The following is a 16,069-nucleotide window of genomic DNA, read 5'->3' on the forward strand; positions in this document are numbered from 1 at the left end:
TTCAAATATTTATCCAGTTTTCTTCTGCATACCGTAAATTAATCTGCTCCATTACTGCTACTAGCAGGGCATTCCAAACGTAACCACTTGCTGTGCCAAAACAAGTTGTTATGTAACTTTTGGTTCTTATGCTCTGGACCGTGACAATCTCAAACTTGCTGTCAGGCATTCAGCATACTTTGTCAACCAATTTTTTTTTCTGTCGCCTAAGAGCATTCAAGAAAAATCCCTTGATCTGAGATAAGCTGCTTATAAATTATATTAAAAGTAGACACAAAATGCTGGAGTAACTCAGCGGGACAGGCAGCATTTCTGGATAGAAGGAAATGGGTGACGTTTCCGGTCGAGACCCCTCTTCAGTCTGAGAGTCATGGGAGATGGAGGCACCGAGATAAGGAGTATAGAAGTTGAGTATAGAAGTTGGGATGTAATGTTAAATTGTACAAGGCATTGGTGAGGCCAATTCTGGAGTATAGTGTACAATTTTGGTCGCCTAATTATAGGAAGGATGTCAACAAAATAGAGAGAGTACAGAGGAGATTTACTAGAATGTTGCCTGGGTTTCAGCAACTAAGTTACAGCGAAAGGTTGAACAAATTAGGTCTTTATTCTTTGGAGCGCAGAAGGTTAAGGGGGGACTTGATAGAGGTCTTTAAAATGATGAGAGGGATAGACACAGTTGACGTGGATAAGCGTTTCCCATTGAGAGTAGGGAATATTCAAACAAGAGGACATGACGAGAATTAAGGGACAGAAGTTTAGGGGTAACATGAGGGGGAACTTCTTTACTCAGAGAGTGATAGCTGTGTGGAATGAGCTTCCAGTGGAAGTGGTGGAGGCAGGTTCGATTTTATCATTTAAAAATAAATTGGATAGGTATATGGACGGGAAAGGAATGGAGGGTTATGGTCTGAGTGCAGGTAGATGGGACTAGGGGAAAATAAGTGTTCGGCACGGGCTTGAAGGGCCGAGATGGCCTGTTTCCGTGCTGTAATTGTTATATGGTTATATATGTTATATGATGTGTGAAAACAAGACAGCAAAGGGGGCAAGGTTCGAGGAAAATATAGAATGGACCATTGTTAGCTAGGAGAAGGTGACAATGAAGCAAACAGAGATAACATTTAATCAGGGGGACAGTCGGACTGGTCGGAGAAACTGGGAAGGGGGAGGCATGGAGAGAGAGGAAAAGCAAGGGTTACTTGAAGTTAGAGAAGTCAATATTCATACCACTGGGGTGTAAGCTTTCCAAGCGAAATATGAGGTGCTGTTCCTACAATTTGCACTGGGCCTCTGACAGTGGAGGAGGCCCAGGACAGAAAGGTCAGTGTGGGAATGGGACGGGGGTGTTAAAGTGTTAAAGAAGGAACTGAAGATGATGGAAAATCGAAGGTAGACAAAAATGCTGGAGAAACTCAGTGGGTGAGGCAGCATCTATGGAGCGAAGGAAATAGGCAACGTTAAAGTGTTTAGCAACTGGGAGATCAGGTAGGCTTAGGCGGACTGAGCCTATTTACTGTATATTACCTTTGGATTAAAGTTATGCATATGTCAGCACCAATTGGCCAATAACTTGGAGCTGACTAAATTGTTTGATTGACAGTACAGCATGGAAACAGGCCCTTTGGGCCACTGAGTAGACAATCACCTGTTTACCCTAGTTCTATGTTATCCCACGTTTGCACCCACTCTCTACCTGCTGGGAGCAATTTACAGAGGCCATTTTACCTACAAACCCGCACATCTTTGGGATGTGTGAGGAAACCGGAGCACATGAAGGGAACTCATGTGGCCACAGGGAGAAGGTGCATACTCCACACGGACAGCACCCGTGGTCAGGATTGAGCCCGGGCCACCGGCGTTGTGAGGCAGCGGCTCTACCAGCTGCGCCACTGTGCAGAATGTGTCTCTATCTAAATCTAAAAGAGTGCTGTCAAATAACTCTTCAGAGGAAAAGTCTATCATCTTAACCTTGTGTTTAATAGGAATGAGCAATAAATCTTGCCTTCCCCACAATAAATTTATGCCCCTGTCCCACTTGGGAAACCTGAACGGAAACCGCTGGAGACTTAGCGCCCCACCCAAGGTTTCTGTGCAGTTCCCGGAGGCTTTTGTCAGTCTCCCTACCTGCTTCCACTACCTGCAACCTCCGGCAACCACCTGCAACCTCCAGGAACTGCACGGAAACCTTGCGTGGGACGCAAAGTCTCCAAAGGTTTCCGTTCAGGTTTCCTAAGTGGGACAGGGGCATAAGGATCTGGAACTTACTTTGCTTCCAGTTCTTGGCAACCATGTTGCTATGAGGTGCTAACTTATGTGACAAATAAACTTGACTTGACTTGAACTAACCAGTTCTTACATTTGATACCAGCTCCATCCTCAGTCACCAACTTGGCTGTATCCAGGATTACCAGCGAAGGCTTTCAATTAACTTGGACAATAGATACAAATGAAGAGCAGACCTATGTTGTGCAGGTGTGGAAGGATAATATTGTTGTGAGTGAGACAGCGACTCAGGAGATGGAGTGGATCGTGTCAGGACTGGAACCGGGAACTGCATACACTGTAACCATGGTGTCCAGGGCGTGCCAGCAAGAGAGCACCGCTGTGGATCTGAATGTGAGAACAGGTAATAACATGGGGATTATATTTATTTTAATCATTCACTCTCAGGGTACTTGTGGGAAGGCCGACATTAATCACAGTAGACAATAGACAATAGGTGCAGGAGTAGGCCATTCGACCCTTCGAGCCTTTGAATGACACTCTATGTAGACCCATCTCAGAACCCATCTCAGAAGCCAGAGTCAACCACATTAAAAACAAATGTAACCTCTGTATACAGTCAAGCTTTGAGTCCCAAGGCACTATCGCTGTTTGGGTACCTACAATCATCAGTCATCCTTCATTGCTCACTCAGACCTCCAGGCCTTTGTATACACTGCAGTCACAATGCACTGTTAGTGGAAGGGAAGTACATTTAGGCTTGTGGACAGGGTGGTAGATAGGATAGAGGGATTATCTCTGATCAGTTGAGTTGGGTTTGCTATGCAGTAACTTTTGAAGTAATCTGGTTGATAAATCAATGGGCCTGGTAAAGAGAAGCAACAAAGGCAAATATATTAAAGCGCAATGTGACGAGAGTGGCAGAATAGCGCAGCAGTCTTAACACTTCTCGGCATCAGTATACAATGGTGTCTGTCTTGTCACTTCTTGTGCTTCTTGTGCGTGGTGGTGAAAAGGTTGGTGGAAACAGGGCCGCGACGTGAATGCCCTTTCCTTGACCCCAGGATAGTGCTAGTGTACGGGGTGATCGCTGGTGATCTCATCAATGGTGATTTGCAGGATGTTGATAATGAGGAAATCATAATGGATAATGAGAAACTGTACGTTGGAGTTGACGGACTAATCATCTTTGTGGTTTTCTAGCTCTTAGCCCAATCATGTCTGCGACAGGAATATCCATATCTGATGCCCTAGATTTGTTCTCGCCCAACTCTGCACAAGCATTCACTTCATCTTCCGTAGAAATATCCATGGCTTGTGGTAAGTTAATCCGTTTCCCACACATTAGCTTTCAATATGTTTCACGTTGCAGTAACTTCGAAATTATCAAGAGATTTAAAAAAAAGATTCTTCTCTTTAAATTTTTACTTCAGTAAACACATGTTTATGCCCTAGTTCCTCCACTGATCCGAAGCCTCACAGCCTTTAATGTCACGAGCAACAGTCTGAAGGTGATTTGGGAAACTGACGATGCGATCAACCAAGAATTTCTTGTGCAACTTTGGAAGGATGATCGTATAGTGGCTGATGCAAAGACCAAGGAGCAAAACTGGACCATGTCAAACTTGGAGGCAGGAGTGTTGTACACCGTGAGAGTTGTCTCTTGGCTCTGTGGGACAGAGGGCAAAGCCAAACTCCAAGAAATAAAAACAGGTACAAAATGTCATGTTCCCATTAATTTCATGTTCATATGTTATAGGAGCGAAATTGGGCTATTTGGCCCATGAAGTTTACTCCACCATTCAATCATGGCAGATCTATCTTTCCCTCAACGCATTCTTCTGCATTCTCCCGATGATCCCTGACACCCATACTAATCAGGAATATATCAATCTCCGCCTTAAAAATATCTATTCACCCTCTGACTAAATAAATTTCTCCTCATCTCCTTTCTTAAGCTAATCTGAGGAAAGACATTCTTGCCTTAGAGGGAGTACAGAGAAGGTTCACCAGACTGATTCCTGGGATGTCAGGACTTTCATATGAAGAAGGACTGGATAGACTCGGCTTGTACTCGCTAGAATTTAGAAGATTGAGGGAGGATCTTATAGAAACTTACAAAATTCTTAAGGGGTTGGACAGGCTAGATGCAGGAAGATTGTTCCCGATGTTGGGGAAGTCCAGAACAAGGGGTCACAGTTTAAGGATAAGGGGGAAATCTTTTAGGATTGAGATGAGAAACACATTTTTAACACAGAGAGTGGTGAATCTCTGGAATTCTCTGCCACAGAAGGTAGTTGAGGCAAGTTCATTGGCTATATTTAAGAGGGAGTTAGATGTGGCCCTTGTGGCTAAAGGTATCAGGGGGTATGGAGTGAAGGCAGGTACAGGATACTGAGTTGGATGATCAGCCATGATCATATTGAATGGCGGTGCAGGCTCGAAGGGCCGAATGGCCTACTCCTGCACCTATTTTCTATGTTTCTATGTCCTTTAATTCTGAGGCAATGGCCTCTGGTCCTACACTCTCCCACTAGTGGGAACATCCTCTCCACATCCACTCTATCTAGGCCATTCTCCACTCACTGCACTAATTAAATGTTCCCACAATTATTGTTTCTCTGTCCTTCCAATTCATTAAAGACATTTGGTGATGTTTTCTGATTTGATTGGGATATTCATGATAATGGGCATTCGACTATCCAGCTGGTGAGGGCATAATGCCGGAATCCTTCCAGTTGCTTTGTATTCCCTTAACTCGTTTGCCTATGCCATATCAATTGCCTCGCTGTTTTCCAGACTGAATGCTGCTTGTCACCTTTTCTATCCTCCAACCCAGCCCATTGTAAGTCCTCACTGACTTTTTGCACCATTCCTCAGCTGCACGTATCATGGAGGGGAGAGCAAGGATAACAAACCTCATGTTCAACGAAGGGCTGAGAGACAGAAGCAGTGATCAGTTCAAGAACTTTACAGATCAATTCATTGCACAGGTACAATGATATTTCACAGCTTCATTTATAGAGCTTGAGCTCAGTATTGTTTATAATGGATTTGCTCTTTACTCTCTGTGTTTAGTTAGCATTTTCTCTCTCTGGAGGATATAATGGATTTCATAGCTCTTCTGAAATCACTACATCTACTGAAGGGTCTCGACCCGAAACATCACCTATTCCTTCGCTCCATAGATGCTGCCTCACCCGCTGAGTTTCTCCAGCATTTTTTATCTACCTTCGATTTTTCCAGCATCTGTAGTTCCTTCTTAAACACCACATCGACTGTGGTCATTTATGGTTTGCTATTTTATGGAAGCTTAATTAAATTACAATAATAACTTAATTGTTTGTATTTGCTTTGTGTTATCCTGAGACAATGAAGAACACTGCAGAGACATCACTGAAAGACATTTCTCTGTTAATATTCTATCTGCTCTGTTTTTACCTTAAAGCAAGGCTAATTAATGAGATGAATGATCAGCTATGTGTTGTTTGATATCCATTTGCACTCTCATTAGAAGGCTGAATGGAAAGATAGAGGACTGATCATAAGAGATAGGAGCAGAATTAGGCCATTCAGCTCATCAAGTCTACTCCGCCATTCAATCATGGCTGATCTATCTCTCCCTCCTAACCCAATTCTCCTGCCTTCTCCCCATAACCTCTGACAGGTTGCCTGAAGTTTGGAACTAAGAACCACCTCCAATGTCATGCTGAACCTCATTGGCAGAGCCAAATACCTTCAATGTCCCGTGGAAACTAATTGGCAGAACTGAATACCTTCAATGTCATGTAGAACCTCATTGGCAGACCCAAATGCTTCAAATGTCACACTGAATCTCATTGGCAGAGCTAAATACATTTTAATGCCATGTTGAACACGAACATCAGAGCCAGAGGTTCAGACAGAGACTGGTTCTGATCCCAATTGAAATGGAGGAAGAGAAATGGAATTGATAACCTTAGGACATCGCAATGAATTTTAGTCATGTAATAAATAGGAAGATTAGCAATTTGCACATAGCAGGCTCCCACAAGCTATGATGGTGACAATGATGACCTAATCGATTTTAGTGATATTGATTGAATGATAAATATTGGCCAGAAAGCAAAGATGGCAATTCTAACAGTTTAACACACTATCTGTATATTGGAACTGCAGATGCTGGTTTACATCGAAGATAGATACAAAATGCTGGAGTAACTCAGCGGGACAGGCAGCATCTCTGGAGAGAAGGAATGGGTAACGTTTCGGGTCAAGACCTTTCAGAAGAATTGGCTCGACCCGAAACATCGCCCATTCCTTCCCTCCAGAGACACGCCCTGTCCCACTGAGTTACTCCAGCAGATAGACAGAAAAAGCTGGAGTAACTCAGCGGGACAGACAGCATCTCTGGAGCGAAGGAATGGGTGACGTTTTGGGTTGAGACCCCTCTTAGTTTACTGGAGGCAGGTTGTATTTGTAGGGGTTCAAAAATCTTCGTTTTTGAAACTGATGTACTTCGTTTATGATTGCAGGTCTTTAAACATTTACCCAAGTACACCGCCAACCTTTTAGCTTCGGGGAAATTCAAGATTTTGGTTAAATCGCTCCGAGAAGGAAGTGTGAAGGTGGACTTTCAAGTGATCTTTAACGAAGAGCTGGCGGCCAATGTTTCCAAAATTATACGGGACATTGTGACTTCTTTAGGGGATGGCTCCGTTTTTACCTTTGATCCTGACAGCACAGGCATTTCAGGTAATGGGAGAACTGAAACCAGCGGATAACAAAAAATACTCAGCAGGTCAGTTAGCGTCTGTGTAGAGATACTATTCCAGCTTGAAGACCTTTTATTAAACAATGGGATTGGGGAGAGGTGCCAAGTTTCAGGTATTCAGATCAATGATGGAGAAAGAACACTTCCAGGTTAGAAAGAAAGTATGTTTATTAAAGTCTATTGAAATACTGGATAAGGATTAGTAAAGGATTAAATAAGCTTCTAGTCTCATTGTATCTTCTTCTGTCTGCAAAGGGCTCCACTGTAGCGGCTGATAGCAATGAGTCACACTCCTTTTTGTCCATCGGGGACCCCGACTTGCAGTGGCTCCAATGCAAGAACTCTTGGGTCCAGGCACTGCCCTTGATCCTGGTCTGAGGAGCAGTTCAAAGACTCTGATCATGAGTTCCCTTCTAAGCACCAAGAAGACATGAAGATAAACAATTCTAGTGAAGATTGCTTGGACCATATCAAAAGTTTTAGAAGAATATACAGCTTAAAAAAAACCCACTCTTCAAATAACAAAGTATCCTGTTTATTGCTGGGTACCGTCACAATTCATACACCCCATTCACACTAAGGCAGGACACCGAATGGAGTCAAATATCTGTGCCCAGCACGGTGTCACCATTTTTTCCACTATTTATACTACCATGCAATTCATCTTTCTGGATGGATTGTAGGAGAAGGCATTTGGATAAATCAAATCCGTGAGTCATTTGTATGATGGTCCAAACCAAATGTTGCATTTCTGGGGATTTAAACCATTTTTCCAGTGGGACACTAGATGGGCAAAGTGTCCGATTATCCTCACTGCCTCACTAGGGGCATTTTGAGCCAGTGATTTAGAACCCATGTTGCTTCCTCCACAGGAAGTATCCTCAGAAATTAATCTTGGCTTCAGAGGCAAAGTTAGGATCTGTCCACAGAGGTATCAATTGCTCAAGGATTAAGCCCGATTCTAGTGCAGTGTCCACCATAATTGCAACGTTTTCTATAATGTTATATAGATGGATGCAAGAGCTCCAATGGTTAAATAATGGTGGGTTGTACAGTCACTTTCCCTTCGCCTTCTTTATCACAGATTACAATGAGTGTGCCTCGCTTGAAGACAATGACTGCTCATTCAACGCCAAGTGTATCAACACAGAGGGCTCCTACACCTGTACTTGCTCCGACAGTTTTGTGGATGCCAACCCTGTTCAACCTGGTAGAAACTGCAGAGGTAAATCTTTTATCCTGAATCATATAGTTTAGATTTTTGTCATATGTACCGAGGTACAGTGAAAAGCTTCTGTTGCAGCCATGATCACATTGAATGGCGGTGCTGGCTCGGGGGGGCGAATGGCCTACTCCTGCACCTAATGTCTATTGTCTATCCAGTCAGCGGAAAGACAACACATGATTACAATCGAGCCATTCACAGTGTATAGATACATGGTAAGGGAATAATGTTTAGTGCAAGGTTAAACCAGCAAAGTCTGATGAAGGATAGTCTGAGGGTCACCAATGAGGCAGATAGTAGTTCAGGCATGCTCTCTGGTTGTCTCTTTAGAATCATATGGAATCATTACTGTTAATTCTAAATGACAATTTCATTACATTTGTTCTGGTCATTAATAATTGCTAGCAGTCTACAGTAGTGGTGTTCAAGAAGGAACTGCAGATGCTGGAAAATCGAAGATGCACAAAGATGCTGGAGAAACTCAGCGGGTGCAGCAGCATCTATGGAGCGAAGGAAATAGGCAACGTTTCGGGCCGAAACCCTTCTTCAGACAGTAGTGGTGATTGTTTTGGAGTAACACACAGAATACCATTGGTTTAGCGACATAAAGTTCAAATCCGACCACACCAATTGAAATATCTAATTCAAGTGATTAAATAAATTAACAATAAAAAGCTTGTATCAGAAATGGCCGCCATGAAGCTGTGAATAAGGACAAATGGAGCATGTCAGTTGTCTTAATGTTCATAAGTCTCAGGAGCAGAATTAGGCCATTCGGCCCATCAAGTCTACCCTGCCATTCAATCATGGCTGATCTATGTTTCCTTCTCAACCCCATTCTGCTGCCTTCACCCCATTACCCCTGACACCCTTCCTAATCAAGAATCTGTCAATCTCCGCCTTAATACCAAGCCAATTAAGCTACAAACCTGTACATCTTTGGAGTGTGTGAGGAACCCCATGCAGTCACAGAGATAGCACCTGTAGTCGGGATCAAACCTGGGTCTCCGGCACTTCAAGCGCTTTAAGGCGACAACTCTACCGCACCGCAGACCCGGGTGAAAATATCCTCCCACACGCCAAAGACCTACAGATTTGTAGGTTAATTGGGTTCTGTGAAAATTGTAAATTGTTCCTTGTGTGTAGGTTAGTGCTAGTATAGGGGGTGATCACTGGTCAGTGTGGAATTGATGGGCTGAAGGGCCTGTTTCTGCGCTGTATCTCTAAAGTTTAAAGTCTAAAGACAGAGATGAAAAGACAAAAGGTGTGAGATAAGGATTGAGGAGGTTTGAAATGTGAAGCCAGAGGAAAGTATACAGCTGGAAAGGTGACGGGGTGGGGAATACTTCAGATAACCTTCCTTAATTTTCCACTGTACAATACAGAACCCACGGTGGCCAGCCTGATCACAACTGCAGCAGTCTCTGAATCAATCCTCGTCAACTGTAAACTCCATGAGATCTCCGTCATAATGGAGCGATCGTTTCTGGAGGCGAGGCACATCCCAGCATCTTCGCTCTACCTGGGGAGCTCGCACTGCAATGGGAGCTTTGGAAACTCGACCCATGTTGCCTTGAAGGTCGGGTGGACAGAGTGCGGAACTCAAATTTCAAACGTAAGCGCCAAAGAGGCTTTCCTTCGGTATTTTGCTCAAAGTGTAAACATGAGACGAGAAAAATGACAAAAAATCCAAAGATTATTCGGGCAGCCCGGTGGTGCAGCAATAGAGTTGCAGTGCCTGAAACCCAGGTTCGAGCCCGATTACAGGTGCTGTCTGTACGGAGTTTGTACGTCCTCCCCATGACCGCGTGCGTTTTCTGCAAGATCTTATGTTTCCTCCCACACGCTAAAGATGTACAGATTTGTAGGTTAAATGGCTTAGTATGTGTACATTGTCCCTAGTGTTGATGTGGGGAGATTACTGGCCGGTGTGGACTCGATGGGCAGAATGGCCCATTTCTGTGCTGTACCTCTAAACGAAACTGAAAATGGTGGTGCTGCTTATGGGCCTATCCCACTTAGGCGACTTTTTAGGCAAAACTGCAGGAGACTATGCGGTCGCCTCATGCTCGCGGGTGGTTGCCGGGGAGTCGCCTTCGTGGTCTTGAGGAATTCCCACATTCTGGGAACTAGTCGCGGCCTCATAATGGTCACCGCAAAATTAGTTGAAAAATTAGTGGCGACCAGAATGAAGCCGCCATGGAGAGTAGCGAGGATTCTCGTGCCGTAGGTGCAGTGGTAGTGGGTCGCCAGGAGGTTGAAGGTTGTCGTAGGTTCTCGTAGGTTGTAGCAGGTGCTGACCGGTGAATTTCATTGGCTCATTGGGAAAAAAATGTAAGCAGAAGTTTTCAGAACAAGGATAACCGACCGGTAATGTTAATGTCTGCCGAGCTTCACAGCCGTGTATCTCTGGCTTCTTAAAAGTTGTCTCCACTCCTTCTCCTCCCTCTCCCCCCCCCCCCCCCCCCTTTCCACCCCCCCTCTCCCCCCCTGTTTTTAATGACCTACGTGACCTTTCCCGTACACTGTGCTTTCACCATCTTAATTACAGCGCCAATCTTCCTGATCATCGCGGTGTGTGTCTGTATCACATTGGCTTTGCACCGTGTGAATTTCACTCAGACAGCGCTCCCCCACTTGCCCTGTCCCCCACCTGCATAACGGGCTGGTGAAGGAAGTAATGTGTGTGTGTGTGTTCAATTCTGACAGTCGCTGGCAGTCACCTGAAAAATAGCCTAAGAGGGACGGCTCATTAGTTTTAGTTTTTAATTTTAAAGATGCACCGTGGAAACAGGTCCTTCGGCCCACCAAGTCCACACCGCCATCGATCACCCCGTACACACTAGTTCTATGTTATCCCACTTTCTCATCCAGTCCCTAGGGGAAATCCACCCACTAGGGGAAATTTTATGGAAGACAATTAACCAACAAATCCACATGTTTTTAGGATGTTGGGAGGAAAACGGAGCACCGGGAGGAGACCGACGTGTTCTCAGGGAGAAAGTGCAAATATACTGCTCAGGGACAATTGGAGATGATAAAATGACGCGTAGAATCAAATTGTTTCCACTATCTTGAAGAGCGTGGGGAACTCAATGGTTTCCTATCATTGTTCTGGCCCCAGATTCAACAGTCAAACCAATAGTCTCTTGTAGTCCCAAAACGCCCTGTAAATGTTGTAATTTCCCTTCTTCTGGTATGTGGCTTTTAGTTTTAGTTTTCGGGCAGCAGCATGGAAACAGCCTGTTCGGTCCACCATGTCTGTGCTTACCAACAATCAACTGTACGCTAATACTATCCTACACACTAGGGATAATTTACAGAGGCCAATTAACCTACAAACCTGCACATCCTGGAGAAAACCCACGCAGTCACAGGGAGAATGTACAAACTCCGTACCGAAAGCATCCGTAGTCAGGATCGAATCTGGGTCTCTGGCGCTGTAAGGCAGCAACTCTATCACTGCGACACTGTGCAATCCCTAGCATGTTTTCAGTTGTATCACTGGAGTTTTTGCTGTAGTCCATAGAATCTACACTCAGGAATTACTTTGCAAAAATTCCCTACCTCTATCTTACATAGACAACATGTTTTTGTTCAAGACGTTGATCACCTGTGTTGATATCAAACCATCTTTGATAATTCTCCTAAGGAAAGTAAGTAAGTAAGTTTACTGGCCAAGTATTCACATACAAGGAATTTGCCTTGGTGCTCCGTCCACAAGTAACAACATGACATGCAGTGACAGTTACGAATGACTCAGAAAACACTAAACATTAATAATAATTAAACATTAATGATAAAACACCATTGATCAAGCACGGGAACCAACAAAATACCAGATCAAAGGGAGGCTACAGATTTTTGGCTGTTGAGTAGAGCAACTATTCGTGGATTAAAAACCGTTTTTATGTCTGGCTGTGGCAGTTTTGACAGTCCGGAGTCGCCTTCCAGAGGGAAGTGATTCAAAGAGTTTGTGGCCAGGGTGAGAGGGGTCAGAGATGATCTTGCCCGCTCGCTTCCTGGTCCTTGCCGTGTACAGTTCATCAATGGAGGGAAGGTTGCAGCCAATAACCTTCTCAGCTGATCGGACGATTCGCTGCAGCCTCCAGGTGTCGTGCTTGGTGGCTGAGCCAAACCAGACCATGATTGAGAAGGTGGGAACAGACTCTACAGTGGCCGTGTAGAATTGGACCATCATTGCCTGTGGCAGATTCCTCAGCTGCCATAGGAAGTACATCCTCTGTTGTGCCTTTTTGACTGTGGAGTCGATGGTAGCCCCCCACTTAAGGTCCTTGGAGATGATGGTATCTAGGAACTTAAAAGACTCCACAGATGTGACTGTGGTGTTGTTGATGGTTAGTGGGGTGAGGGGAGGGGGAGCTCTCCTATAGTCTACAATCAATTCCACTGTCTTAAGAGCATTGAGCTCTAGGTTGTTGCGATGGCACCAGGACGCCAGCTGTGACGCATCCTGTCTGTAGGCAGATTCCTCCACATCCTGGATCAGTCCAATCAGGGTTGTGTCATCTGCAAACTTGAGAAACTTGACAGAGGTGTCTGTGGAGGTGCAGTCGTTTGTGTAGTGAGAGTAGAGCAGAGGAGAGAGTACGCAGCCTTGCGGTGCTCCTATGCAGAGCGTTTGCGGGTCTGAAATGTGCTTTCCCAGCCTCACATGCTGCTTCCAGTCTGTCAGGAAGCTGGTGATCCACCGACAGAGGGGTTCAGGCACAGTCAACTCGGAAAGTTTGGAATGTAGTGGCTCTGGCATAAAGCCTTGTGACATTCCAATGACAAAGGGGCATAATTAGGCCATTCGGCACATAGAGTCTGGTCTGCCATTCAATCATGGTTGATTTATGTTTTCCTCTCAACCCCATTCGCTTTCCTATCTTCCTGGAACCTATGACACCCGTACTAATCAAGAATTTTCATAAACGTGCTGAATTTAAAGTTATGTTCCTTTTAATGGTTGATGACTGTTTGATGGCTGTGCTTACTCATTGCAGAATGACACACACACAGTGGTGAAAACAACACTACGGAGCGTTGCTTCATCGAGCGCAGTCTCTGCTGATGGGAACCTTGAGGTCCCTGTAAATTGCACGTTTGACAACAGCCTCTTGCTCCCTGATGGCTACACTCCAAATGGGTAAGGTGTCTGGAGGAGGTTCTTGAGGCAGGTACTATCGCAACGCTTAAGAAACATTTAGACAGGTACATGGGTAGGATAGGTTTGGAGGGATATGGGCCAAATGCAGGCAGGTGGGACTAATGCAGATGGGACATGTTGGGTCAAAGGGCTTGTGTCCACATTGTATGACTCTATGACTCTATAAAGACAAAAGATGGTGGAACAGTTCAATTAAATCAGATTATTAGATCGTCACTGGCTCGTCACTTTCATCCATTCCATCTTCATGATGTATTACTTTAGGAAGGATGGAAATATCATCAAGGATGTCCGTCACCTTGTCCATTCCCTTTCCTCTCTTGTCCCTTCTGTGAGAGGATACAGGAACTTGAAAGCCCAGACATACAGACAGAAGAATTGTTTCTTCCCTTTATTCGATGCTTTTATACCCCATTCCCAGGAGTACATTCTGCATTTTCATAGCTCCCTACACCTTGTCCCAAATACCTTTAGTTCAGTTAGGTTTATTGTCATGTTTACCAAGGTACAGTGAAAAGCTTTTGTTGCCTGCTAACCAGTTAGCGGAATACCTGATTACAATTGAACCATTTACAATGTACAGATACATGATAAAGGAATAATGTTTAGTGCAAGGTAAAGCCAGTACAATCTGATCAAAGATAGTCCAGGGATCACCAATGGGGTAGATAGTAGTTCAGGACTGCTCCCTACTTGCGGTAGGATGATTCAGTTGCCTGATAACAGCTGGGAAGAAACTGTCCCTGAACCTGGAGGTGTGCATTTTCACACTGTTTCTTTCTAATGCCCTTCATCCCATAAAGCTGTTGTGGATTCAGATTCATTTACTACCATCCATACCACGGTAAAATGAAATTCTTTGTTCACATGAAGTAAACTGTATTAATACTATAGGCTGAAATACAGAGTAAATGGTATTAATACTACAGGCTGAAATGAAAGCAGGCAGTAACTTCTCATAAATAGCCGTTAGATTAATGCCAAGTCTTTTGGCTAACTTTGGAGCCAGAAGAATGAATTGGGGAACATAGAACATAGAGCAGTACACCTTGAGAACAAACCAGTGCAGGAATGAACTGCAGATGCTTAAACCGAAGATCGACACAAAAAGTTGGAGTAACTCAGCTGGACAGGCAGCATCTCTGGAGAGAAGGAATGGGTGACCTGCTGGGTTGAGATCATTCTTCAGACGAAATGCCACCCATTCCTTCTCTCCAGAGATGCTGCCTGTCCCGCTGAGTTACTCCAGCTTTTTGTGTCTATCTTGAGAACAAACCCTCTGACCCATGATGTCTATGCTGACCACGATACTGATTAAAACTGATCTTCTGCCTACCCATGGTCATTCTCTCTCAATTGGAAGCCCAGACACCCAATCACCCAATCATGGTGAATTTCTACTTTAAAATATAATTCCATCCATTTCCATCTGTCAATATGTCTCTCAAGGAATTTGAAGGAAGTGATCCTGAATTTTGCTTTTGTCCATTTGATCTCATATCTCCTTAACCTGGTTGCCTTAATGAATGTGGCTAACTTCATAAATTCACCTAGAACCAGATCGCTTGTTGATAAAACTCCAGTTCCTGTCGTAGGCTCCTAACAATTCAACTATTTTGCTTCAAGGAGGAATAGAATGAGCCTGGAAGGAATTGGAAACTACATGGCCAGCATTGAAACCTTCAACGGCAACCAAACACTATTGGAAGACCCACTTCTGGACCCTGAAGATGAAGTGTCCATACAAGTATCCATCGATACACTGGACCACAGAGTCAAGTTGATTCTTATGGAGTGCTGGGCAACACCAAGCAACAACACAACCAGGGACTCCTTGTACACTATCATCAAAACTGGGTAAGAGATGGATGACCAAAGCTGTGTGGAGGATGGGGAAGGTTGGAAATCAGAGCTTTATTTGATGATACTGGTTGGGCGTGCAGGGAGTGCTTGTATTATGTCAGGTAGCTTGGTTTTGTAGATTATGTGAGGATGTTCCATGATAAAACCACAGATTGCATTTTAATGGTCGATGGTACTTTATTTGTCACATGTACTGATATTCTTTTTGTATACAGTTCAGTACAAGTATCATTATACATAATGTAAGCACTTAGATACTTCAATAAGCAAGCACCACAGATACAGTACAAGGGTATAGTAGTAGTACACTGAGATAGTATATAGCGTCGACAGTTTTGGCACCATTTTCAAGTCCCAGTTGCATTGGTGTGCAGTTTTTAACCTGACCATGAAGGCAGTGTTGCAGGGTCAGGCTGGCCGAGCATGGCCGTTGTTGTCCTCCACCACTGGTCCGCCACTCGGTGCTGCTGCAGGCAGGTTCCCGGTTCCATGGCGGGCAAGCCAGGCCTGATGTCGGGTATGGTCACAGCACACCGGGGCGACCTTCCCCGCGGGGCAATGTTTGAATTAATCCTGTAATCTGGTAATTGTGTTTGAAGTTCAGATTTTCTCTCTTTTCTATGTCCAAGTCCTCCTCCTCTTCCAACCTGAAGGTAGTGACTCTTGCTAGGTGCCCTTGGAATATCTTCCTCCTTCCGACAATGGCTGTACTCTGACACATTGCCCAAATTATAACGTATCTGTGTGTTGCCAGTGTTGGTCGATGGAGGGAAGTCTATAACCAAGCCTGCTTCAGCTTTGGCCAAATTCTCCATTCATTTCCCCCCCC

General features: G+C 44.4%; 1 protein-coding gene across 1 annotated transcript in view; it reads left to right on the forward strand.

Moving 5' to 3' along the window:
- umodl1 (uromodulin like 1) overlaps positions 1 to 16,069 on the forward strand; it is a 68,188-nt gene that overhangs the window by 46,217 nt on the left and 5,902 nt on the right. The window contains exons 13-21 of the mRNA XM_033033495.1: positions 2,372 to 2,629; positions 3,430 to 3,546; positions 3,682 to 3,939; positions 5,107 to 5,219; positions 6,741 to 6,960; positions 8,064 to 8,204; positions 9,590 to 9,819; positions 13,214 to 13,356; positions 15,004 to 15,234. Of these exons, the coding sequence (XP_032889386.1) occupies positions 2,372 to 2,629; positions 3,430 to 3,546; positions 3,682 to 3,939; positions 5,107 to 5,219; positions 6,741 to 6,960; positions 8,064 to 8,204; positions 9,590 to 9,819; positions 13,214 to 13,356; positions 15,004 to 15,234 (1,711 nt within the window). The remainder of the gene's footprint in view (positions 1 to 2,371; positions 2,630 to 3,429; positions 3,547 to 3,681; positions 3,940 to 5,106; positions 5,220 to 6,740; positions 6,961 to 8,063; positions 8,205 to 9,589; positions 9,820 to 13,213; positions 13,357 to 15,003; positions 15,235 to 16,069) is intronic.

The sequence above is a fragment of the Amblyraja radiata genome, chromosome 14 (genome assembly GCF_010909765.2).
Source record: "Amblyraja radiata isolate CabotCenter1 chromosome 14, sAmbRad1.1.pri, whole genome shotgun sequence".
Taxonomy (NCBI): domain Eukaryota; kingdom Metazoa; phylum Chordata; class Chondrichthyes; order Rajiformes; family Rajidae; genus Amblyraja; species Amblyraja radiata.